The following is a 25,082-nucleotide window of genomic DNA, read 5'->3' as shown; positions in this document are numbered from 1 at the left end:
CACCATTGATATTTTAAGGCAAACTCATTGATCATTAGTCATTGATCAACAGCTGGTTTGTTTTATTATTATTCTCACATGAACTGAGATATAGTGAAAAACTTTGTTTGGTGAGCTATTTGGGCAAATAATACCATTCATGAGTGCAACTGTGCAAAAAGAGAAAGGAAACAGTGCAGAATATAGTCTTACAGTCTTGGAGAAAGAGTAAAAAAAACTATCTGTTTACTTCTGGTTAAACCTGTGAAAATATAAAATTATATAATTAACTTAGAAGTATATTTCCGAAGTACAGTTGAGTGAAGATGCAATGGTAAGTTAAAATTAGATGCTATTCTGCAGAGTGAGGCCATGGATGTAATTTTCAGTACAGTTCATTAACGTGGCTCAGTAGGGGTGAGGGAATCCTAAAGGAGAGCATTTGTTAAAATAAGGGAACTGAAAATTGAGTGAGTCAACCTGACTTCATTCACAAAATGATGTGAAGCAGTGACATTTTTATTAGTAACCAGCAGAGAATTTCCAAATTGTTAACTGTTGATGCCTTAAAATTGCTACATTACCTTTCTGTAGGATTTCCAGCCATTCCAGGAGTGGGAGGAACATCTGGAGACCTTGACATTGCTGGAACACTTCAAGCTGCTTCCAAACTAGCTTCAACAGAAATCGGGGGGGAGGAGGAGGATGATGAGGTACTAGATGTAATTGAACCCATAAATCCATCACTTTTACTGATTCCGTTATCTCTTTTCTCAAAGGTGCTTACTACCCTCCAGTACTCATCCAAAGTGACTGCATGTTAGATGCAAGATATTTCATTGAACATTGGGGAGTTTTAAGATGCTCTTTCCCTAAGCATCTGCTTCACTTTTTTTTTTAAACACGTGCTCAGGTGCATTGTATTTGATTAGTACTGTCATTTTTTTGTGTGGTATTATGATAGGGATTTGGAGGAGGTATATTTGGATGACGGTAGAAGAGTGACTTTCAAAGAAAAAAGGGAATTTCCAAATTGTTAACTGTTGATGGGAAGCAATCTCAGTATTGGATGTTGGAAAAATCACTAGGCGACGAAGGGTGGAGTAAGCATCCTGTGGCTAGTTGAAGAGGTCCATTAGTTGACAGGGTTTGAATGGAAAATGTGGAGGTATTCATTTCTCTCATATTTGAGCTAATATTGAAAAAAATACTTTTTTAAGGGCTCTAGTTTTAGAGTTATCAAGGAGATACAGCTATTTTAATTATGATATTTTAAATAGGTGCCTTTCTGTCCTGATTTTTCGAATTCTGAACAGTCATATTTCTTAGAATAAGCCCATGCAGTATCGCCAATACCAAAGATCAATACACAAAATGTCAAAGGACCACACATGTCTAGCTAATGTAAGACTGGAGTCTTCTCTCACCATCTACAAGGTGATAACAATCGGCTGGGAACTTCTGAAAAACTATAACAAACCAGAATTTCTCATCCTTTAGTGAAAAGCCTTTATTTGAGCTCGAGATTATAGCTGATTTAATCTAACGGTTGACACAAGGATCATCTTTCCAACTCTCAAACTGTTCTTGCTTAAGTTAAACCCTGCGTTATACTAATGTACTCAATCCTCCATGAGAAATTACTAGTCGTGAATTATTGGTTCACTGCACTGACTGCAGTTCATCTCAGTCGACCATTGTCAGTTTCTTTTGGGAAGCGCCATCCTGTCTGACTATAGAACCCACAGACCCACAGTCTTAGGTAACTATGGAGTCTTGGCAAAAGTATATTGCAGGGTCCAACTACCACAAATATTTTCTAGATAATGTGTAAATTTTGATAATGGAAATTTAATTGCAACCAGATTGAGAACGAAGTTTCCAAGGTATTGAAAATGGAACAATATTATCCATCCTGTTTATTCCCATTTTTACAAGATTTTTTTTCAGCCTGAATCTTTAAATCAATCTACTTTAAAGCCCATGTTTACGTTTTCATCGCCAATAGGTCTAAAAGCGATTTCCTGTGACTGCCTTCTATATACAGTATATATTGCCTTTTTAGAACACAATGGTCTCTTATCTTTATCTTGCCTGTCTAATGGTTGGCCCAAACACAGCGGGAGGCGAAAAAATGACTGAGTGGGGAGGGGAGGGTAGTGGAAAGTGCGCCTGTGCGTTGACAGCATCTGCTTTAATTGAGGGGTGGCGGGGCCACGAGCAAAGGCAATTTGCACTTACCGGAAATTACGCAATCAGGGCAACCTGTCCACTAAGCAGGAGTCATGAAATGGGCGGGACTTTTGAACTAAACACAGTCAGACCTAATAAAGCATTTATTCCTTCCAAACACAGTTAGACCTAATAAAGCATTTATTCCTTCCAAACACAGTCGGACCTAATAAAGCATTTATTCCTTCAAAACACAGTCGGACCTAATAAAGCATTTATTCCTTCCCAACACAGTCTGACCCAATAAGGCATTTATTCCTTCCAAACACAGTCGGAACTAATAAAGCATTGTAGTTTCAAACACAGGCAGGGCAGTAGGCCAAACAACTCATGGCATTGTCATTAAGGGCTAACAAATCATTTATTGCAACTACATTGCAGACTCAGTTCAGTTGATTCACAGCTTAGAATGACAGTCGTGGCCTCTCCCTCACGATCTTGCAGAGTGACTGACTCGCGTCCAGGCATCCAGGGTTTTATAGTCCTGTCCCCCCGGAAGGGGCGTTACTTTCATCGCGGTGATTGACAGGCGAGAGGACCAATCAGCTGATCTCTAGGTTATTTAAATACTCATTTTAAAAAATTTAATCGATGGGAAAAATCCTCGGGGCTGGCACAGCGGAGGAGGACTGTGAGTAAGATGGCCAAAAATCACAGAGATACAGGGTAGCTTTTTTTATTTTTTTAATCAATATACAGCGCAGACAGGAAGTGGTCAAGATGAGACTTTTAATTATATAGATATAATGATTGATTGATTAGAATAGATAGATTAATTGATTGATTAAAATAGATAGATTGATGGATTGATTAGAATAGGTTGATTGATTGATTAGAATAGATAATGATTGATAGATAGATAGATAGAATGGATGGATATTTACTTGGCAGTAGTTATTTATTGTGCGTTTGTTTTAGGGTTTTTGTCTCCTATTGAACTACATAATATTACTATGTGTAGAGTGCACTATGTCAGAATTTGATGGGCTTGATGCTCCATTTTCATATCTGTTTCAAAGAATTAGATTAGATTTGTCTTGCTATGAATTATTCTTGTGCATCCATTGTTAACTGCGTTCAATTAAATTTATATAGTACGAAGATGTTCGGATGCTGAAGAATGGACTATACGGTGTTTAAAAATTCTGTATTTCTTCATTTCTATAGAAATATCATCTTGCTCATTTTGCAGAATTGAATTCACCCAAATATTTCCTTTTTAATGTATCTGAACATTTTACATTTTTATGTGTTTTACCTTAGAGTGGAACTCCTCAATCTGTTCACCCCCCAGTTGCAAAGAGACCAGCAAAACTCCCAGACCAAGTCGTGCAGCCAGCTGGGCCGGCTCTGACCTTGCCAGCTGCATCTGAGGAAAGCCAGTCCCCCAAGCCTATAAAAAGGCCAGTGCCAAAAGATCACCTGATTCAGCAAAGTACAATCGGTATGTTTTCTCTTTACTCATCCAAGCTACATATAATTAAAGTGTAGAGAGTTAAATGAATAGAGATGCTCCACTGTAAAGCTGGGCTTTTATGTGAACCAAACGCGGTCACTAAATGACGTGAATAAATTGCTGCTGCCTGCCTTACCGAATACTTCTGGCATGTTGCATTGTCATGTTTCATGTGTTAGATAAAGAATTCAGCTGAGGAGCAGGGATTTGTTGCCAGATGTTGTTTAATGGAAATCCATTCAAATAGTGTTTGAATGAAAATTGCAGATTCCAGAGTTTTAACTCTCCATTGTAATTGTAATTATATTTCTTATATTTAGAGACCACACATTCTCAGTGATATAATATTTCATCTGTTTTTTTCTGCAGCACAACAACTGGAATTTCTTCAGAAACGAAAGAAGCAGTACATGAAAGCTGCTTTGCAGGCAAAACAAAAGAAGAACTTGGAACAAGCAAAAAAATTATTTCGAACTGCCAAAGGCTTTGATCCAATGATTTTAGCTGTTGAAAGTGGACAAGCAATTGATATTTCCAAGGTTAGGCAAAGCTGATGAACAGGATTGTAGATTAACTTCTTTCCATTACAACAATGTCCTTTCTAACATAGTTCATAATAATAAGGGATAAAATCTGGAATTTAACCCAGGCTGGATTCACTCCCTGGATCCCATTGTGTGATATTCCCTTCTTAAACTGTCTAAGTATATGGATGACACCAAACACAAAAGGTGTTTCAACGACTGGGATAGGTTGGAAAATGGAGACACAAGGGACTGCCGATGTTGAAAGCTGGTCAAAAACAAACTGCTAGAGATAGTGGGTTAAGCAGTATCTGTGGGTGGAACTGATAGTAAGAAAGGACACAATTACAGTTTGTAATTACAATTGTAATACTATGCAGTAAGTAAAAGGATCTGAGGATAGTAATACATGCCACCTTCAATTTGTTCATGTAGGGTGCCTGCAGCAAGCAGGAATTAGTAGGAATTTGAGATCCGGAATTTTATATTCAAATACTTTCATGAAGTTGCACCATTTGTCTAATAATTTCCAATTATACATCACAGCTCGTATTTCACAGCCTTCAGATTTCTAATGTCTTTCATCTCCATTTTCATCAAGTTGGTGATCTTCATATTTCATTATCCTTTGGAAAACATGGGCAAAACGTATTAGAAACGAGGAACTGAAGATATTGGTTTCCAGATAGTGCTGGAAAAATTAGTGGGTCAGGTAGCATTTCAGGTGAACGTGGATAAGTGCGTTTTGGGTCAGAACCCTTTTTCAGACATATTACTTTGCTATCTTCTTTCAGCTTAACTTTGTTTTTATTCTCTCTGGAGATTAGTAAACTATTTTCATCCTGTGAAGTGCTGTAAAGACCTCTACATCAGCTGTATATGAATGTATTTGAATCAGACGGCACGGTAGCGCAGCAATTGACTTGCTGCCTTACAGCGCTAGAGACCCAGGTTCGATCCTGACTACGGGTGCTTGTCTGTACGAAGTTCTCCCCATGACCTGCATTGGTTTTCTCCAGGATCTCCAGTTTCCTCCCATGTTCCAAAGACATACAAGTTTATAGGCTAATTGGCTTGGTATAATTGTAAATTGTCCCTGGAGCATGTAGGATAGTGTAAGTATGCGGGGATCGCTGGTCGGCGCGGACTCGGTAGGCCGAAGGGCCTGTTTCCGTGCGGTATTTCTAAACTAAACTAAACTATTTTGGAATGATACTACAAAGAAAAAAGAAGGGAACAAAAAAGATTATAAGCTATAACGAAGGCAGTCATCAAGTATATTTTCTTTTTTGGTGCATGTGCTACAATAAGCATTCAGGGCATAGCACTTTTATTTTCTCTTTTTGCAGGTTCCTTCACCCCCTGAGGATGAAGAAGATGACAATGACTTTATAATAATCCATCATAAAGATGTGCAGATTTCATCAAAGATAGAAGAAGTATACACACGCCTTACAAACCTTCTGAAAGAACAGTATGAGGTATTTGATATTGGTCAGTGTAGTGCAAACATAAAGAGTACAAGTTATTTAGAATATTGCAAATGACATAACAGGTTGACCTATTCTTGTTTGTCCGTCAATGGATGGGTATATGGCTCCTGAAGCATCTACGATACCAGTTGTCCCCTGTTGCCCAGAGGATTCTTCTTCTTGCGTATGGCGTGCACAGCCTAAAGTTGTAGGACAACTTGTTCTATTTGATTGTGCACACCGGGTTGATTGCATTTGTCGAAACAGGGCGGACCACGTGAAGGTTGCAATCTCCCACCCCGTCCAGAGTATGAGTTTGCTACTCATCCAATCAGATTCTGAAAGAACTTCAGTTATTTAATTTGATGGAAGAAAATGCATGAGTGAATAAAGCTGGGTGTTGTCCACCAGATAAATTGGAATCAAGATCCATGCTACACTGTTTTGTAAAGAAACATCAAAATATACATTTTACCAATGGGAATAAAGGCAAGAGGAATAAAATATAAATATGAATGGAAGCAGGAGTAGGCTTCCCCACTACTGAAAAAAAAATTGCTATTCTTTTATTTCAGCATAATTTCCTTGCACTGACCCCAATCCCTTGATTTCCTTAATATCCAGATATGTATTAATCTGTGTGGAATGTATGCAGCCACTGAGACTCTATGCTTCTATTGTGTAGAGATTTCAGAATAATCACTACCCTTGGGATGAAGAGATTTCCTGCCTTGAGTTTTAGTAGTGTGACCCTTGGTTTGTGAAACCTGAGCCAAGGGAAATATCATCCCTGTCAAAACCACAACAGTTTTGTACAATTCAATGAGAGTGTTGAATCTCTGGAGTTCTCTGCCACAGAAGGTAGTTGAGGCCAGTTCATTGGCTATCTTTAAGAGGGAGTTAGATGTGGCCCTTGTGGCTAAAGGGATCAGGGGGTATGTAGAGAAGGCAGGTACAGGATAATGAGTTGGATGATCAGCCATGATCATATTGAATGGCGGTGCAGGCTCGAAGGGCCGAATGGCCTACTCCTGCACCTATTTTCTATGTTTCTATAACTTCACATTTTTCTAAACTCTAAAGATGATAAAAAAATATGATATTGTATGCAGAATGTCAACAATTTTTAAAACACATATTACCCCTGTTGGAGTGTTTAATGGAAGTATTCTGAATTATGATACTAGAATTTCATTATTACAGACATATTTTGGCCTTGTTTGTATTCCCTGATAACCTTTTCCTTCCATAATTGATAATTAAATCTTCTTTTAAATCTAGAAATGTATGTCATATTCCAAACAATTTACGCACCTTGGTAATCTGGCGGAGACTACAAAGTAAGTGCAAACATTGTCTTGTCTAGTTAAGTTTATTGCCATATACACAGATGAGATACAGGAACAATGAACATTTTTATTGCCAGAGCATCATAGCAACATGGACTCGGGCAACACATAGAATATAAATCGTACATAAATTACACTTTTTTTTTAACGTTGAGCGAAGGTTTGTTGTTGCCCACAACTCAACTGAGTATTCTCTCTTCTGTTAGCTGTTTCATCACTTCCATTGATTTGGATAACAACAGAAGTGTTGTGACAAATTTGTAGGTGGCATTGGAGCAGTGTTAGGCTGCAAAGTCATGGGTGTAAAGAGAGTAGAGCAAGGCGGTAAGTGCACAGCCCTGAGATGCACCAGTGTTGATGGTCAGTGAGAAGGAATCCGCACGGTCTGCCGATGTGAAGTCCAGGCTACCGTTGCAAAGGAATGTACAGAGATCCAGGTCTTGGAGCTTGGTGATGAGTTTGGATTGGATGATTGTGTTGAACGCCAAACACAGGACTTGACAATGTGTGTGGATTCAGCTTCTTGATGCTCTTACATCAGCCTCCGAGACTGAGAGCACAGGGTCATCAAGGACTGTTGCAGGTGTGTCATTGTTATTGTTTTACCTTTCAAAGTATGACTCAAAGCATGAGCTTATCTGGAAGTGATGAGTTGTTGCCATTTATGCTATCTGGTTTCATCTTGTTGGAAGTGATAGCATGCACGCCCTGCCACAGCAGTGGAGCGTTGGTCTGTGACTCCAGCTTAGTCTGGAAATATTTCTTTGCATTCGCCATGACCTTCAGGAGGTTGTACATGGACGTCTTGAGTAACTCTAGATTGCCAGTCGTAAACACCATAGATCTAGCTTTTAGCAAGTTTACACATTTTGGAGCATGTAATTAAAAATGCAGATCTGTATCTAATCAAGAACTACCCATAAAGTAATTCCTTCAATAAAAACATGAAAGAAATTATATCTAAAAGTTTCCGACTCGCTGTGCATACCCATGTTGGTTTAACAGTATCCTCGCATGAAGTATCTTGCGCTGACAACTGGAAATTCAAGGAAATGTCACTACTAGTTGCATATAAAACATGTGGAAATGTACATTACTATTTTTGCAGATTTGAAAAGATGGCTGGTGATTGTAAGAAAAATCTTGAAATCCTTAAACTTGGCCAATCTCAAGGCTTGGATCCACCAAAATACCATTTTGAGGAGAGGACCTTTAAAATTGTACGGTATGGATCTCTGCTTTTGTAGATTTTTGAATCCCAACATTTTAGGTTAAAAAGTAAATTTGATCTTTGAATCTTCATGTGTGATTATTGAAGCTGAAAAGACCATGTCTGACGATGTTTGCTGTAGGAAATTCTTAAATGGTCACCATGGTCCATAGTTGTTTGGGGACGAGGTAATAACGAAGGAATACAAATAGTGAAATTAGCAAGAGGACTAGGGTGGGGGAGAGAGGGAATGCAAGGATTACTTGAAGTTAGAGAAATCAATATTCATGCCGTTGGGTTGTAAGCTGCCCAAGCGAAATATGAGGTGCTGTTCCTCCAATTTGCGTGTGGCCTCACTATAACAATGAAGGAGGCCCAGGACAGAAAGGTCAGTATGGGAGTGGGAATGGGAGTTAAAATGTTTGGCAACTGGGAGATCGCTTAGGCTAAGGCGGATGGAGTGCAGGTGTTAAGCAAATCGGTCGCCCAGTATCTGCTTGGTCTCGCCGATATATTCGAGTCCACACCGAGAACACCAGCCATAGTAGATGAGGTTGGAGGAGGTGCAAGTGAACATCTGTCCCTGGATGGAGTTGAGGGAGGAGGTATGGGGACATGTATTGTATCTCCTGCAGTTGCAGTAGAAAGTACCTGGAGAGGGGGTGGTTTGGGTGCAAAGGGATAAGTTAACCAGGGAGCTGCAGAGGGAATGGTCTCTGCGGAAAGCAAAAGGGGGTGGAGATGGGAAGATGTGACTAGTGGCGAGATCCAATTGAAGGTGGCAAAAATGTCAGAGGATTATGTACTATATGCAAAGGCTGAGGGGGTGAAAGGTGAGGACTAGGGGGACTCTTTCCCTATTGTGACTGGGGGAAGTGGAAGTGACAGGAAACAGGAGGTTAAACGTTGATCAATGGTAAATTATTTCAAAGGTGTAAAATCCACAGGTAATCATTGTGTCATAGGAATATAAAAATGCTGTGGGTGTTACAAATCTTTGAGACAGTTTGGAATCTTTGTTTTTACAGTGCACACTGTTAAGGCCTTGAATAAACTGACTTGTTTGAGAAACTCACCACTGCTCCTCAAGAAGTTCTTTGTGCCTGTCCCTAACTGAGCCGTAATTAAGAGGGCAACAGGGCCCCACATGGAAGCCAGATTTAGGGTACATGTTAAACATTCCCTCCAACAATTGTTAGGCTCAGGACATATTTCCAGGGATGTGCATGCCCTGCAACTTGAAGCTGTTGACTTCCTCTATCACCATTCCGTCGATGAAGGCAGATTCATAGATCCGTGGCTTTCTCTACCTGAAGCCAATAATCAGCTCCTTGGCACTATTAACGTTGATGGCAAAATTGTTGTACTGGCACCATACATTCAGATTATCAATCTCCCTCCTGCGTTTTGACATCATTACCTGTTATTCATCAACGGTGGTGTCATTGATGAATTCAAAGATGGCATAGGACTATACAGTCGTTGATATAGAGAAAGTGGAGCAGCGCACTGTGCACATATTGTTGCGATGCCCCTGTGTTGTTGGTTATTAAGAAGGTAGTGTTGCCGATTTGTATTGATTGGGGTCTGTTGAGGATCCAATCGCATAGGATTGAGCAGGAACAAATTCTGAGTTTGATAAGTTTGGAGGGGATGATCATGTTGAATGCGAACTGTAGTCGATGTACAACAGCCTGGCGTATGTGTTCTTATTGAGGAAGTAGAAGTGCTGATGTGCTTTCTGGGCCATAATGCCAACATGGTTTCATTTATTGTTTTAGCAGTTTGAATGAATAATAGACTAAGAAATGTTCAAGAGGGTAAATAATGCTAAGCATCGCATACAGTGCATTCAGAAAGTATTCAGACCCCTTCACTTTTTCCCCATTTTGTTATGTTACAGCCTTATTCTAAAATGGATTAAAAAATTTTTTTTTATCATCAATCTACACACAATACCCCATAATAAAAAAGTGAAAACAGGTGTTTAGAAGTAATTAAAAAGAAATAACTGAAATATCACATTTACATAAGTATTCAGACCCTTTACAGCCTCAAGGCTTTTTGGGTATGATGCTACAAACTTGGCACACCTGCATTTGGGTAATTTCTCCCATTCTTCTCTGCAGATCCTCTCAAGCTGTCAGGTTGGATGGGGGGTGTCGATGCACAGCTATTTTCAGGTCCCTCCAGAGATGTTCGATCGGGTTCAAGTCCGGGCTCTGGCTGGGTCACTCAAAGACATTCACAGTCTTGTCATAAAGCTACTCCTGCGTTGTCTTGGCTGTGTGCTTAGGGTCGTTGTCCTGTTGGAAGGTGAACCTCCGCCCCAGTCTGAGGTCCAGAACGCTCTGGAGCAGGTTTTCATCGAGGATCTCTCTGTACTTTGCTCCGTTCATCTTTGCTTTACCGTACGTATGGTATTGGCCAGGTGATGAACGGTGCCTGGTTTCCTCCAGATGTAACGCTTGGCATTCAGGCCAAAGAGTACAATCTTGGTTTCATCAAATTAGAGAATCTTCTTTCTCATGGTCTGAGAGTCCTTTAGGTGCCTTTTGGCAAACTCCAAGCGGGTTGTCATGTGCCTTTTACTGAGGAGTGGCTTCCGTCTGGCCACTCTACCATAAAGGCCTTATTGGTGGAGTGCTGCAGATATAGTTGTCCTTCTGGAAGGTTCTCCCATCTCCACAGAGGAACTCTGGAGCTCTGTCAAAATGACCATCTGGTTCTTGGTCACCTCACTGACCAAGGCCCTTCTCCCCCGATTGCTCAGTTTGGCCGGGCGGCCAGCTCTATGGCAAGTCCTGGTGGTTTCAAAGTTCTTCCATTTAAGAATGACGGAGGCCACTGTGCTCTTCGGGACCTGCAATGCTGCAGACATTGCTTTATACCCTACCCCAGATCTGTGTCTCGACACAATCCTGTCTCGGAAGTTCAATCAATTTAATTTAACTGGTGGACTCCAATGAAGTTGTAGAAACATATCAAGGATAATCAATGGAAACAGAATGAACCTAAGCTCAATTTTGAGTGTCATAGCAAAGGGTCTGAATCCTTATGTAAATGTGATATTTCAGTTATTTCTTTTTAATTACTTTGCAAACATTTCTAAACACCTGTTTTTGCTTCTTCATTATGGGATATTGTGTGTAGATTGATGATAAAAAATGAATTTAATCTATTTTAAAATAAGGCTGTAACGTAAAATGTGGAAAAGTGAATGGGTCTGAATACTTTCTGAATGCACTGTAGCTTTGGCAGCACTGCACTTCAGAATAAGGTTTTTGGGAAACAAACGCTTTCTTTCACTTAATTCCAATATAGGTGAGTACAATATTGGGATAAGAATATAATGTTTGGGGCAGAGGTAATAGAAATAGACATTGAGATGCCTGAGAATTAAACTGATAGTCCATGACTAATCATCACATGACCTTTCACGTTTACGAAAACAAAATGGTCCATGTTAAGTTTAAAAAATGAGGGTTATTGAAGACACAAATGCTGGAGTAACTCAATGAATTAGGCAATATCTCTGGAGAACATAGATAGGTGACATTTCAGGTCGGGAGAAGGGTCCCGACTTGGAATGCAACTTATCCATGTTCTCCAGCGATGCTGCCTGACCCGTTGAGTTACACCAGAACTTTTTTTTGTCTTTTTTTTTGTAAAGCAGCATCTGCGGTTTCTTGTGCTTCAAAGAACATAAATCATTCTATAATTATTTAATTTTCTGACATGGGAAAGTACCATTTAAATCTGTATTTTGGTTCTAAATAAGTTTTTTAAATTGTACAAATAATACTTTCCCCTTTTTACTCCAGTTTTCTTTAAATTTCCTTCCTCGTGAGGTATTTTGTGGTGATTTGCATGTTGCAGGTATTCTACCCCACTTCACGTGACAATCTCCATATAGCATCCTGTTTTTTCAGGGCACTACCAAATAGCTTGTTGTCATACAATACATTAAATGCATCTGAACCTCTATAGATCATGATCAAACAAGATTTTGCCAATGAACCATAAAGCATGTTCAAAGAGAGACATTTTAATGAGTATCTCGGAATAAAAGTATTGTTAATTTGTGGGTTAAAGATTCAAAATAATTGCAATTAAAAAAGGTAAAAAGTTAGTATTCATATTGTTCTTTTGTACTATTGCCTGTTCCTCTTTGTCTATTTGATTAAGTTTTAAGTTGTCCTCTTGTCATTTATGCACAAGTTACTAATGTTGGAAAAACCTGTTAATTGGATTAAAATATCTGTTACAGGATATTTTCAGATATCAGTAGTACTGAAATGCTTGTCATTATCGTAAAAGGAATAAATCTCCCTGCTCCTTCAGGTAAGACAAGGTAGGGCTCCACAGAATTCTTGAGGCTGATAATGTGTATGATGATAAACTCAGTAATCAGTAGCAACAACTGTTTGTGGAAAAACAAGGCAAAATATTTTATCCCTTTTTAACAAGTGTTTTGTTCAGCCAGATAAATAAGATGGGCTCCAAGCACCAAAGATCCTGGTTCGATCCTGACCTTGTGCGATGCCTGCAGTTATGGTCCACTAATTTGAGAAAGGACATTCTTGCTATTGAGGGAGTGCAGCGTAGGTTTACAGGGTTAATTCCCGGGATGGCGGGACTGTCATGTGCTGAGAGAATGGAGCGGCTGGGATTGTATACACTTTTGTTTAGAAGGATTAGAGGGGATCTTATTGAAACATATAAGATTGTTAAGGGTTTGGACATGCTAGAGGCAGGAAACATGTTCTCGATGCTGGGGGAGTCCAGAACCAGGGGCCACAGTTTAAGAATGGGTAAGATAACACCTTTTCCTCACAGAGACTTGAGATATAACAACGATGAAGGAAACAGGCTATTGGTAGCTGTTTGCTAGGTGAGAAGGAGAAGCTGGTACAACTTGGGTGGGGGAGGGATGGAGAGAAAGGGAATGCAGTAGTAGGTAGAGAAACCAATATCATACCACTTGGGTTGTAAGCTGCTCAAGCGCAATATGAGATACTGTTACTCCAATTTGTGTTTAGCCTCACTCTGACAATGGAGTAGGTCTTGGACAGAAAGGTCAGTATGGGAAGGGGAATTGAAGTGTTTGGCAACTGGGAGATCAGGTAGATCCAGGCTGTCTGAGCGAATGTGTTCAGCGAAACGATCGGCCAGTTTACGCTTGGTCTCGCCAATGTATAAGAGTCCACGTCTTGGACAACGGATACAGTAGATGAGGTTGAAGGATGTGCCAGTGAACATATGCCTAACCTGAAAGGACTGTCAGAGTCCCTGGACAAAGTCAAGAGAGGAGGTATGGGGACAGGTGCTGCATCTCCTGCGGTTGCAGGGGCAGGTACTTGGGGAGGGGGTAGTTTGGGTGAAAAGGGATGAATCAACCAGGGAATTGTGGAAGGAACTGTCTGTGCGGAAGGCAGAAAGGGGTGGAGATGGGAAGATGTGACTATTGGTGGGATCCCGTTCAAGGTGGCGAAAATGTATAAGGATTATGTGTTGTATGCGACGGCTGATGGGCTGAAAGGTAAGGACTAGGGGTCTCTGTCCCTGTGGCGACTAGAGGGAAGGGGAGCAAGGGTGGAGCTGCGGGGTACCGAGGAGATATGTTTGAGGGCCTCATCTACATGGAATTTATTTTTCTATGTTGTGTCAAAGATAGGGACTAATTTTTATTTGGATACAAAACTTATGTTATTTTGCACAGGTGTGGCTGCACATGACCTTGATGCATTTGTAAAGTTTGAATTTCAATATCCTAGTGCAGTGAGTAAACTTTTTTATCAAATATATAGACATATAATCCTATAAGAAACATGCTCTATTTATAAAATTACATTTAAACCCAGAAAGTGCTGCACAATTTGCACTGTTAATCATCTTGAATTTATAAATATAATTTAACTAAGTGAACACTAATATTAATCTTTTTTTAAATTTTTATATTCACAAGTAAATAGTATAAATGATAAATTATAGGTTGAATACTACATATTTTTTTAAACAGGACCAAGCCCAACGTAACAAAACAATGGTGATAAAGAATACCAATTGTCCAGGTATACGAAACATAACTTTGTTCATCTTTTGGAAAAATGTTTTATATTAATATCAGCATAGTTTAAATATATTAATATTCTGAATGTGTAGCATGAAAAAATATTTTTTATGGATCTATAATACAAACTCAAAGGTTTTCAGTAATGCTTTTCTACTTTGTTGTTACCTAAGTTTATAACTTTTTCAACAGTTAACATTTCGTTGTGCAGGTTTAGTGCCTGGCTTAATTGTCAATGGAACCAAATTCAGAGACTGAATCATAAATATATAGTTTGTTCTGTTGAAAACTTCCCTTTATCTTGATCTTTTTAGGCAGTTCTTGAAAGATGTTGCTGTCACAATTTAATTTAGGGGTACAGCAGGGGAACAGGCCCTTCAGCCCACCAAGTCTGTGCTGACCAGTGATCCCCGCACACTAGCGTTATAATACATACACTAGGGACAATTTAATCAAGCCAATTAGCCTACAAACCTGTGCGTCTTTGGAATTTGGATGGAAACCGGCGATCCTCGAGGAAATCCCACGCAGGTCATGGGGAGAACGTACAAACTCCGTACATACAGCACCTACCTGTAGTCAGTATCGAACCCGGGTCTCTGGCACTGTAGGGCAGCAAGTCTACCACTGCACCCCTTGTAATTTGGAAGATATTTTCTCAAAAAGAAAACAATCTCTTAATTTTCGCGTTAAAAGTACAAAGAATTCAGTTTTGCCAACTTTTATGGTATTGCATTCAGTAATAAGAACAAATAGAAAGAGCATATAATCCCTGTGTTTCTCAAGTCGGCTCATCCATTCAATAAGACAGTGGTGGAACTGCATTACCTCTATTATGTCACTCTATTCCCATATCTATAAATCTTAGAAACTATTGCCTTCAGTTTTGAATGTTCTCAAAACTTGAGCAAGTATCTGGGCTAGCGAGTTGTAAAGAATCACTACCCTGTGGTTGAAGACATTTTTCTTAATCTCAATGCTAAATGCAGATTTGCTTTTGTATGTTTACAATGTTGTAAAACATTCTTGTTTGTGGTCGCACATCTGTTTCACCCATTATATAATAGATATAGTAGTTTATATAATAGTTTACAGATTACTATGTTTACATACATGTCGTGCTTCTGCAAGTAAGAATTTAATTGTTCCTTTTCAGGACATATGAGAATAAAACACTCTTGACTCTAGCTTTCAGCGCTTTGTTGTGTTTTAACTAAACAGCAATGTCTGTGTCTATTTTTACAATAATTATTTTTTCTTCCAGAATATAATGAGAGATTTATGCTCATTATTAACAGAAATCATCGTGGGTTCAAACGAATTATTCAGACCAAAGGAATTAAATTTGAACTATTTCATAAGGGGTAAGAATCCCAATAGCATATTACCTATAGTAATTTCATGGTTATTTCTTTCTTCTCTGAAAGCAGCTTTATAATGTTCATTCTTTCATTTGGTCTAATGCTGGTTCTGTTCTGAGTGCAGTTCCATATTTTAGTACTTTAACTTGGGCTAGGTATTGCATTGTTTTCGAAAATTGTGTCACAGAAGATTTAACTGTTTTGCAGTGGATTTTTCAGGAGTGACAAACCAGTTGGATCTACACATCTAAAACTGGACAAGCTAGAAACTGAATGTGAAGTCAGAGAAATTATGGAGGTAAGGTACTTAATTTGCTATATTCCAACATAACCACCTTCTTGACCAGCTGTATCTATGTTGTGAAGCTACTTCTGTAGTGCTATTAGATAGGAAATTCCAGGTATTTGACCCAGCGTTGTTGAAGGAATGGTAGTGTATTCTATATCTCTGAAATGTGTTCTCTTGGGAGGGAAGTTGCAGGTGATTCAGTTCCCATTGTGGACTGCTCGGGTCCCTCTGGGAGGTGGAGTTCTTGTGTTTGTAAACTTTTTTGAAAAACCGTAGATGAATAGTACAGTACACAGTGCAGATGGCGAACACTTCTGCCATGCAGCTTCAGTGATAGAGGGAATAAACAATAAAAAGGAAATGGCCAATTGAAAATTCTGCATTATACAGGGTCAGCTCAAGCTTCTTGAGTATAATGGAGCAGCATTCATTCAGCTTGATCGGCTTTCGACAACTCACTGTGTAGAAATTATTATTATTATACATTATACTCATGGGCGCCTTTCAAAGGACTCTCAATGACGCCTTACAAAATTTAGTAAGCAGATTACAAAACATATGTGGAATGAAACAAAACAAAAAAAAAAATAGTAAGGACATCAACAATACACAATTCAAAGAGAGATGTCTTCTCTGAGGAAAGAACATAGAACTTGGAATGGTACAGCACATGGACGGGCCTTGACCCACAATGTCTGCTGAACAGGATGCCAAATTAAACTAATCCCTTCTGCCTACATGTGCGCCATATCCCTGCATGTTCAGCTGCCCATCCAAAAGCCTTTTAAATGTCACCATCGTTTCTGCTTCCACCACGTCCCTGGCAGCACATTCTGTGTGTAAATAAAACTTGCCCCACACATCTAAACATTCTTTTGTGACCTTAATGTTATGCCCTCTAGTCTGCGATATTTCCACCATGGGGAAAAAGGTGCAGACTGTCTATCCTGTCCATGCCTCATCATTTTATAAACTTCTCTCAAGTCTTCCCTCAGCTTCTGGCACTCCAGAGAAAACAATCCAAGTTTATCCAAGCTCTTTTTATAGCTAATACTATTTAATCCAGGTAAACTTGTGCACCCTCTCCTAAACCTCCACATTCTTATTCCTGCAATGGGGCAACCAGAAAGCACACAATACTGCACATGCAGCTGCAGCATGATTTCTTGACTGTTTTACTCCATACCCTGACTAATGAAGACAAGCATACCATATGGCTTTTAGCACTATCTACTTGTCAAGTCCATAGCCACTTTCAGGGACTTGAACCCCAAGATTCCCCCTGTTCAACAGTGCTGTTAAGGATTTCTATACTTGTCCCTTAATATTGACCCCTCAAAGTACAATACCTTACACTTGCTCAGGTTTAATTCCATCTGCCATTTCTCTGCCCATATCCATGACTGATCTACACCATGCTGTGCACTTTGACTGCCCTTCTTCACTGGGATTAAAGGATGATGAATTCTCTATCCCTGAGAAATGTGGAGGTCAGATCATTAGATATATTTAAGGTGGATATGGATGAACATTTGAAAGATGAAGGAATTAAAGGTTATGAGAAACTGACACAAGAGAAACTGAGACTAGCGTAGATCAACTGCAATTATTTTGCAGTGGCAGTCTTGAGGAGCACCTGCTATTTTCTTATGTTCTTGAACGCTCGCTATCTGATTTACTCATGTAGGTAGTTCCAGTATTTAGTTTGCTAGATAGTGAATGGAAAGTCTCAGCAGGAGTAATGCAATTGAGTGTACAGTGGTGATAATTGTGTTCTGCCACAGTCTTGGTGGATGCTGAATTGATTATTTGCATTGTGTGAATTGACTAAGTTCTGTATTTATGGATTTAGAACTGGAGGTTTTATATTATTGAGTTTCTAGAGTTTTTCCAAAAAGTCTTTAAACCTCTTGCCATTCTTATTACTGCCTAGTTCCATAGACCAGCATCTGCAGTTCCTTCCTATACCTATTCATAACATTTCAGATGGTATTAATTCTAAAGCTAAGTTGGGGCATGTGATGTTGCAATTTTTTCACATTCTGCCATATTTTAAGTTGCAAAGTTATAATAGATTTTTTTATCATATTGCGTACTGAAGCTCACATTTGTTCTTAGATTTTTGATGGCAGAAAATCAACTGGTGGGCGACTAGAAGTGAAAGTTAGGATCAGAGAACCACTCCACGGCCAAGATATGCAAACTATAACAGAAAAGTGGCTGACAATGGATCCAACTAACAGCTGAAAACATGCAGATCATTTTTCCTCAAAGTGAGTATTTGGAGGTATGAAGAGTACAATACAGTGTAATTAACTACCGTATTTCCCGGCAATGAAGACGCACCTGTGTCAAAGCCACACCCCCATTTGCTAAATTTTGAAAAAAGGCTGGCGGGACATAGAATTTCTCACGCTCAAAAAAATAAAAAATGAAAATAAAGAAAGTAACAATTCAATTTGCTCAAGGCTTCCAGATCTCCTCCATTCTGAATGAGTGGGCGGGGGTGGAGGGTGACGGCAGGTGGAGAGATGGTGGGAAAAATGGGAGCACACGGGACAAGTTGAATCTTATTGAATGACCATACTAGTTCAAGAGACCAATTGGGGGGAAAGTTCCTTTCACAGCATGTGGGGAGTCTGGCCCAGGTCAGCACGGACAGGAGCGTTGAGAAGGAGGGGGTCGGGGATCATGCCAGCAACTCACTCACTCACCGCTGCCGCGGCGCTCCAGGTGCGGAGCCACCGCATTGTGGCCGGGAAAAAGCTCCACCCCCTGCTGTCCTATTATCCATCGCCCGCTGACCCGCTACACTCTATGATCTTTGCTTTTGAGCTGGGGTTCCCTCACTGTCAGGTCCTGCCGGCCGCTCGCAGCCACCCGAGCTACTTCCCTCCCCGTCGGAATTTAAAGATTTGCGGGAAGCGGCTTACATGAGCGAGGCCGGCGAGCGGCTGGAGAGGGGTGTTCAGATGGAGAGCACTACCAGAGGTGAGTGGGCCGGCAGAAGGCGCTGAGGTGGCGGTCGGTTCTACTGTCTGGTCCCGGCGGCTGCTCGCAGCCACCCGAGCTAATTCCCCCCCTCGACCACAATGAGGTGGCTCCGCGCCCGGTACACCGCAGCAGCGGTGAGTGAGTGAGTTGCTGGCATGATCCCCGACCCCCTCCTTCTCAACGCTCCTGCCCTTGCTGACCCGGGCCAGACTCACCACACGCTGTGAAAGGAACTCCACCACCCCCCCTAGTGGCACTGTCCTTTTACAGCCGCTTCCCATTAGCTGCCAGCAATGAGGGATAGACTTGGCTATCCCTCAGTTCAGCAACATCATTCTTAATGTTGCTGTACTGAGGGATAGCCAAGTCTATCTTTCTTGGCTAACAACCTAACCTTTGGCCTCCAAGACGTAGGTAAATTTTCGTGCCATATTTTTGGGTAGAAAATAGCGTCTTCATTGCCAGGAAATACGGTACTTGTGTTTCTCTAAGTGGAGGACGCTTGAATTTAATCAGGTATGTTGCCTGTTTATTTTTAGCAGGGGTTGATGCTGGGGCCGCAACGCTTCATGTTGTATATTATTGATTTGGACGAGGGGATTGAAGGCTTAGTGGTCAAGTTTGCAGATGATACGAAAATAGGTGAAAGGGCAGGTTGTGTAGAGAAAGCAGGGACTCGGGAGAATGGGCAGAGAAGTGGCAGATGGAATATGGTGTAGCAAAGTGTGGAGTCATGCATTTTGGTAGTAGGAATAAAGGTGTAGACTATTTTCTAAATGGGGAGAGAATCCAGAAATTGGAGGTGCAACGGGACTTGGGAGTGCTGGTGCAAGATTCCCAAAAAATTAATCTGCAAGTCGAATCGGTAGTAAAGAAAGCAAACTCAATGCAAGCATTTATTTCAAGAGGGCGTATACAAAAATAGGGATGTAATGCTGAGGTTCTATAAGGCGCTGGTGAGGCTGCATTTGGAATATTGTGAGCAATTTTGGGCACCATATCTGAGGAAGGATGTGCTGGCTCTGGAGAGAGTCCAGAGGAAGTTTACAAGAATTATCCCAGGAATGAGTAGGTTAACCTATGATGAACTTTTGTCGGCACTGGGCCTGTACTCAATGAAGTTTAGAAGAATGAGGGGAGACATCTGAAACATACATAATAGTGAAAAGCTTGAATAGAGTGGATGTGGAGAGGGAATGTCTAGGACTAGAGGTCATTGCCTCAGAATTAAAGGACATTCTTTTAGGAAGGAGATGAGGATAAATTTCTTTAGTCAGAGAGGTGGTGAATCTATGGAATTCTTTGCCACTGGAGGCTGTCAGTGGATATTTTTTAAGGCAGTGATAAATTCTTGATTAGTATAGATGCCAGAGGTTATGGGGAGATGGCAGGAAAGATAGATCAGCCATGATTGAATGGCAGAGTCAACTTGATCGGCTGAATGGCCTAATTCTACTCCTATTACTTATGACCCAGTTTGTGTTGCAAACTAGAACAAGAGCTGCTTTTTAAAAACTTGGCAGGCTGAAGATTGAGAAATACACTGTCATTTCACACAACTTTAGATTTGATGGGATATTTAAATGAATGTTTTCTTAATTAGAATGCTTTTGGAGAAAAATATATAATTTGATCAAGCACAGCTAGGTTATAGTAATATAGTGGTATTGAGTCTGTTTGCAGCCTGACTTTTAGCCTTCCTTCAGGACTGCAGAGATTATTTTTGTGTGCTATAACTGGCTAGAAATGTGAGCTACGCATTAGTCCAATGACAAGATAGTTGGGACAAAGACAATGCTGCAAAAACACAACAGATGAAGCATCATCAGTGGAAGCAAAAGGTGTACGTTGACATTACAGGTCAAGACCAGTCCTGCTTCAGGGTTGATGACCCATCAACTTAAAGTAGAAACAAGGAACTACAGATGCTGGTTTACAAAAAGGACACAAAGTGCTGGAATAAATCAGCAGGTCATTCTTCGGATTGATTGTAAGGTGTGTGGGGAGGAAAGCTGGGAGAGATGGCTTGACCCAATGACTTCTTACATTTTGCGTTGTTTCAGATTCTGATACCAATGTTGATGTGTCTTGAGTAAAATGCCTGTGACCTACGTAAATGGTGAATTAATATAGCTACTTAACCAATGAAACGGAACAAGAGAGATAACCAGGAATTAATTGCGGTGCATGAGAATCAAATGAGTAATAGAAAGGGGAAATGTTAAGTGTTAATAATAGACAAAGTAAATTATTTTTTTTAGTCTTGAACAGTCAATGTTTTTTTATTGAGATTAATTGGCATCGCACATTGCTGCAAATTATCTACGTCCTACCATTTTTATTGCAAACTGAATATACAATTAACATACAAATCCAACCAAATCCTTTTAAAATGATAAACTGAGAAGAGGTGTAATTTTGGAAGAAGCCAAGGAGGCATCAATTGAACAGTAAAGTCCTGGGGCAACTAAAGTGACTGAACCTGCTGCGCAATTTGCGCATCAGTGACAGATTAAATGATAAATGTGCTTTCTCCTTTGCACTATGGTTTGTTTGAGAATGTATTACTTAAATCACGACAAATATATTTGAGTAATTCATGTAATGTTCATGGACACCGTTACACAAAAATAATTGACTACGAGATTATGAAACAGTATTGCAATGAGTTTTTCTTTTTCAAAGGTCAAATCACCTCGACTGCTACGGACAGAATATACAAGTATGAATTGTTGCTGTTTGGAATGCACAGATGCACACAAAGCCAAAGATATTGTGAAATATACTGTTTAATGCTGTATTTCATTACTACAAATTTGAGAATACAAAGCTTGCAAATACAAACCTGCCATTAATGTAATGGGTCAGAGTAAGGCAATGTAGAAAAAATTATGAAAATAAATTAAAGATAAATGTTACATTTTAACAATTTCCATACTGTCTCTTTGTATTTTAGTGCCTAAAGTTCCAAAGCACTTTTGAAATTACAGGCAAGATGATAACTCTTGTATTTCTTAGCTAGTCTGTTTTGAAAACCAAATGCTTAAGAATGAATCTGACTGTTATTGAAATGGCAAATATCCTAGACTTTTGAATTCTCAAATTTAAGTGAGCATGCCTGTTTCCATTGTTATTAACAATTTTTGTCCTGACATAAAAAAAAACAGGAATTAGCCATAACTTATATCAAAGTAAATTTCAGAATAATGTAAATAATCTTCCAAATGTCCTCAGCTGCTGTTAATCTAATGCAAATGCATATTTAAATACCATTATGCTTCATTTGGATTTTTAATTTTGTAAAAATCTTGGTTGCTATAACATTCTACTTGTTAATCCCGCAGAATCAATGATAACTTGACATGGTGCAAGGAGGTTAATGAAAAGGTAGCAAGAGCACTCTTAACAAAAAACAGTTGGAGAGTTGTTGTACCACATGTAAAATCTAGCATCTGGGCTTCAGTGTTACTGAGCAAAATCAAGTAACAAATTACATTTTCATTTTGGATGAGGGTGTTTTGGATTCAGATTTGTTGCCCATCTTTAAAGCAAATGAATTATTTTAAATTCTTAATTTATTTCAACAGCTGAGATAATGATTCTGCAAAAAAAATTGCTGTGAATAAAGATGGCTGAGAGTATCATGGATTGTTGGCCTTTTCAAACTTATTTTTTAAACAGATTACATCATACTTGTATGCATCAAATCACATCCTTTCGCACATTGTAAAGCTGTTATTGAACAGATGATCAATTCAATTTGTTTTTTGAAATAGGTTTTCTTTTGAATCAATAATTTACTTGAAGTGAAGTGATAAAAACTTCAACAAAAAACTGTTTAGAACTACATGTTAATACCATTGTGCATATCTTTCAAATTGTACAACTGAACTGGTTATCAGTGAAACAAATTAGTTAGCTTGCCAAATCAAGAGGGCAACCACATACATCCTCAATGCCTGAAACCTATCATGGGAACTAGAAAATTGGGAAAACAAGTGTTTTAAATAGTGAAGAGAATAAAGGGAATGTCAGAGATTTTTTTTAACATTCTGGAGTGAACTCAGCAGGTCAGGCAGTATCTCTGGAGGACAGGGAGATGTGACATTTCAGGTTGATTTTTCGAAGGGCCGAATGGCCTACTCTTGAACCTATTTTTCTATGAAGGCAGAAATATTTTTCTTGAACCCAAAATAACAGCACCTATCCATGTTCTCTGGAGTTGCTGTCTGACCGGCAGAGTTATTCTATTTTTGTAAACAACATCTATCTGCATGTCTATGATAGGTTGGAGAGCAGGAGCAACATTAAGTTTCTTAACGAAACACCGACAAGCTGAAGTAACTTATGATTTCACAATTAATCTAAAGAATTCATTGATTTGAAGATTTGTCCTTTGGAAGGGTGGACAAGGAGCAAATGAATCTTTTTTGAGAACTGCCAACACTAATGCCAAGGTGTCTATTTTGATGAAATATCATTGACATGGTCCATCTGTTTTTCTAAAAAAAATGGTGTTTATTTCCTTTTGCAACCCTAATGCAACTGATTTTGCTGGCATTTAAATTAATGAATAACAACTTCCATTTTTTTCTAACCAGTAGTTCAAGCTTTCCCCCCTACCCCCAAATCACTCATACCAGTTGCACACCTCAAAAGCTAAAAGGCTTCAGAATACTGTCAACAAAAAGACATACAGATTTATGCAAGAATACTTTATTGCTGTTGTGTATTTAATGTGATATACTTAATTGGTATTCAATGAGGTTTTATTAGGAAACCATTTATTTGTAACCAGTTTCTAAAGTGCACATTTGACTACTGCCAATAGAAAAACTAAGGAAATGAAATTGCATTTCACCTAAATGTACAATGATTCTGTATGTCTTATATGCAAGATAAAACCGCATTTCCACTCAGTGATACAATTGAAGGAAATAGGCCAAACTAAGCTATAACATCTATTTACCAATTCTTAACAAGCCATACTACAGCATTTTTTTAAAAATAAAAGAAACATTTATTTACCTTATATTAACTATTCTCAAATCGCAAATGTTTCTAATGCAAAACAAATATACAGTGTATTTGGCTTTTAAACAACTACATTTTACAATTACTTACAGGAGTTCACTTTTCTATACTTGGAGACTGCCCATAATAGCCCAATTGAAACAGATTATTTCCATAAAGGCTTTAAATACTGATCCCTGTATATATTACCTGAGGTGCCCATGCACCAGCAAATACAATTAATACAGCTGATACGAAATGCAGTATGGCTGAGAAAGTCATTAAAAGATCTTATTTTTAGAATAATTTGTTTATACACTACCTTTATTTCATGGCTAGAGATTACCACAATGTTCCATTATGTGGTTTACAAGGCATAGGTTAAGTGCTTCAAAACTTCAGACATACATTATATACAAACTAAATAGATTAACTGCAGATTGTGTCAGGGTAGTAGTGATACTGAGGTCAAGGTATTTCTACACTGTCCTTATGATAGTGTCATTGTAACCATGTGTACTTATTTTACTTCAAATTGCAAACTAGTCTTAATCCTGACGAATGATATGCTGCCAATCCATACAATGTAAACTAGGAGAAATCAAAATTAATTCATGCTTAAGAACAGCTTCAGTAAACCAAAAGATCAAGTCCACATTTAATAGAAAGTTGAAAGGCAGGTACCCGACCTGCATTAGATTAACCTCAGTGGCCCATGGTGCATAGATTCAGCAATAATGGAGCACCAATTCAGTTTTACCATACCAACAGTTTAAAGTGCAAATGTTTTCAGTTAGAGCAATACACACCAGTAAGATGGAAAAGTCTTTTATGGTTCTAGGAAAAGCTCTCCAGGATGTAAAAGATGAGCTCCATCACAACTGGCCCTTCACTCAGCTGACATGCTCCACCATGGATAACTGGAACCAAAGCACTGTCAAGGTCATTCATGTACAGTGATGGGAGGGGTTGTCCATTGCTACCAGTTTGATATCCAACCTGATTAAGTAAATTAAGATTTTTGTAAATAGGTTGACACCAACAAGGCAGTTTATGCAAATTAATTTTCTTCACACCTCATCCCTATGTGACATTTTGCACTAAACAAATACACAATTCTAGCTGATGGC

At 39.2% G+C, this 25,082-nt stretch overlaps 2 protein-coding genes across 4 annotated transcripts in view; one reads left to right on the top strand and one right to left on the bottom strand.

The window, feature by feature from the left end:
- cc2d1b (coiled-coil and C2 domain containing 1B) overlaps positions 1 to 22,583 on the top strand; it is a 77,791-nt gene extending 55,208 nt beyond the window's left edge. For both annotated transcript variants that reach the window (XM_033028605.1, XM_033028604.1), the window contains exons 12-24: positions 574 to 692; positions 3,475 to 3,655; positions 4,037 to 4,206; positions 5,541 to 5,672; positions 6,945 to 7,003; positions 8,121 to 8,237; positions 12,493 to 12,566; positions 13,945 to 14,003; positions 14,245 to 14,296; positions 15,560 to 15,659; positions 15,864 to 15,954; positions 18,064 to 18,218; positions 21,625 to 22,583. In XM_033028605.1, coding sequence (XP_032884496.1) covers positions 574 to 692; positions 3,475 to 3,655; positions 4,037 to 4,206; positions 5,541 to 5,672; positions 6,945 to 7,003; positions 8,121 to 8,237; positions 12,493 to 12,566; positions 13,945 to 14,003; positions 14,245 to 14,296; positions 15,560 to 15,659; positions 15,864 to 15,954; positions 18,064 to 18,192 — 1,283 coding nt within the window. In that variant the 3' untranslated portion in view covers positions 18,193 to 18,218; positions 21,625 to 22,583. The remainder of the gene's footprint in view (positions 1 to 573; positions 693 to 3,474; positions 3,656 to 4,036; positions 4,207 to 5,540; positions 5,673 to 6,944; positions 7,004 to 8,120; positions 8,238 to 12,492; positions 12,567 to 13,944; positions 14,004 to 14,244; positions 14,297 to 15,559; positions 15,660 to 15,863; positions 15,955 to 18,063; positions 18,219 to 21,624) is intronic.
- The window catches only part of zfyve9 (zinc finger FYVE-type containing 9), a 112,354-nt gene continuing 108,982 nt past the window's right edge, over positions 21,711 to 25,082 (bottom strand). Inside the window, exon 18 of one of the 2 annotated variants that reach the window (XM_033028602.1) lies at positions 21,711 to 24,951. In XM_033028602.1, the coding sequence (XP_032884493.1) occupies positions 24,790 to 24,951 (162 nt within the window). In that variant the 3' untranslated portion in view covers positions 21,711 to 24,789. The remainder of the gene's footprint in view (positions 24,952 to 25,082) is intronic. The other variant, XM_033028603.1, reaches the window with a different exon arrangement.

The sequence above is a fragment of the Amblyraja radiata genome, chromosome 10 (genome assembly GCF_010909765.2).
Source record: "Amblyraja radiata isolate CabotCenter1 chromosome 10, sAmbRad1.1.pri, whole genome shotgun sequence".
Classification (NCBI taxonomy): domain Eukaryota; kingdom Metazoa; phylum Chordata; class Chondrichthyes; order Rajiformes; family Rajidae; genus Amblyraja; species Amblyraja radiata.
Note: the sequence above shows the minus strand (reverse complement) of the source record. Positions and strands in the feature narration are given on the sequence as shown.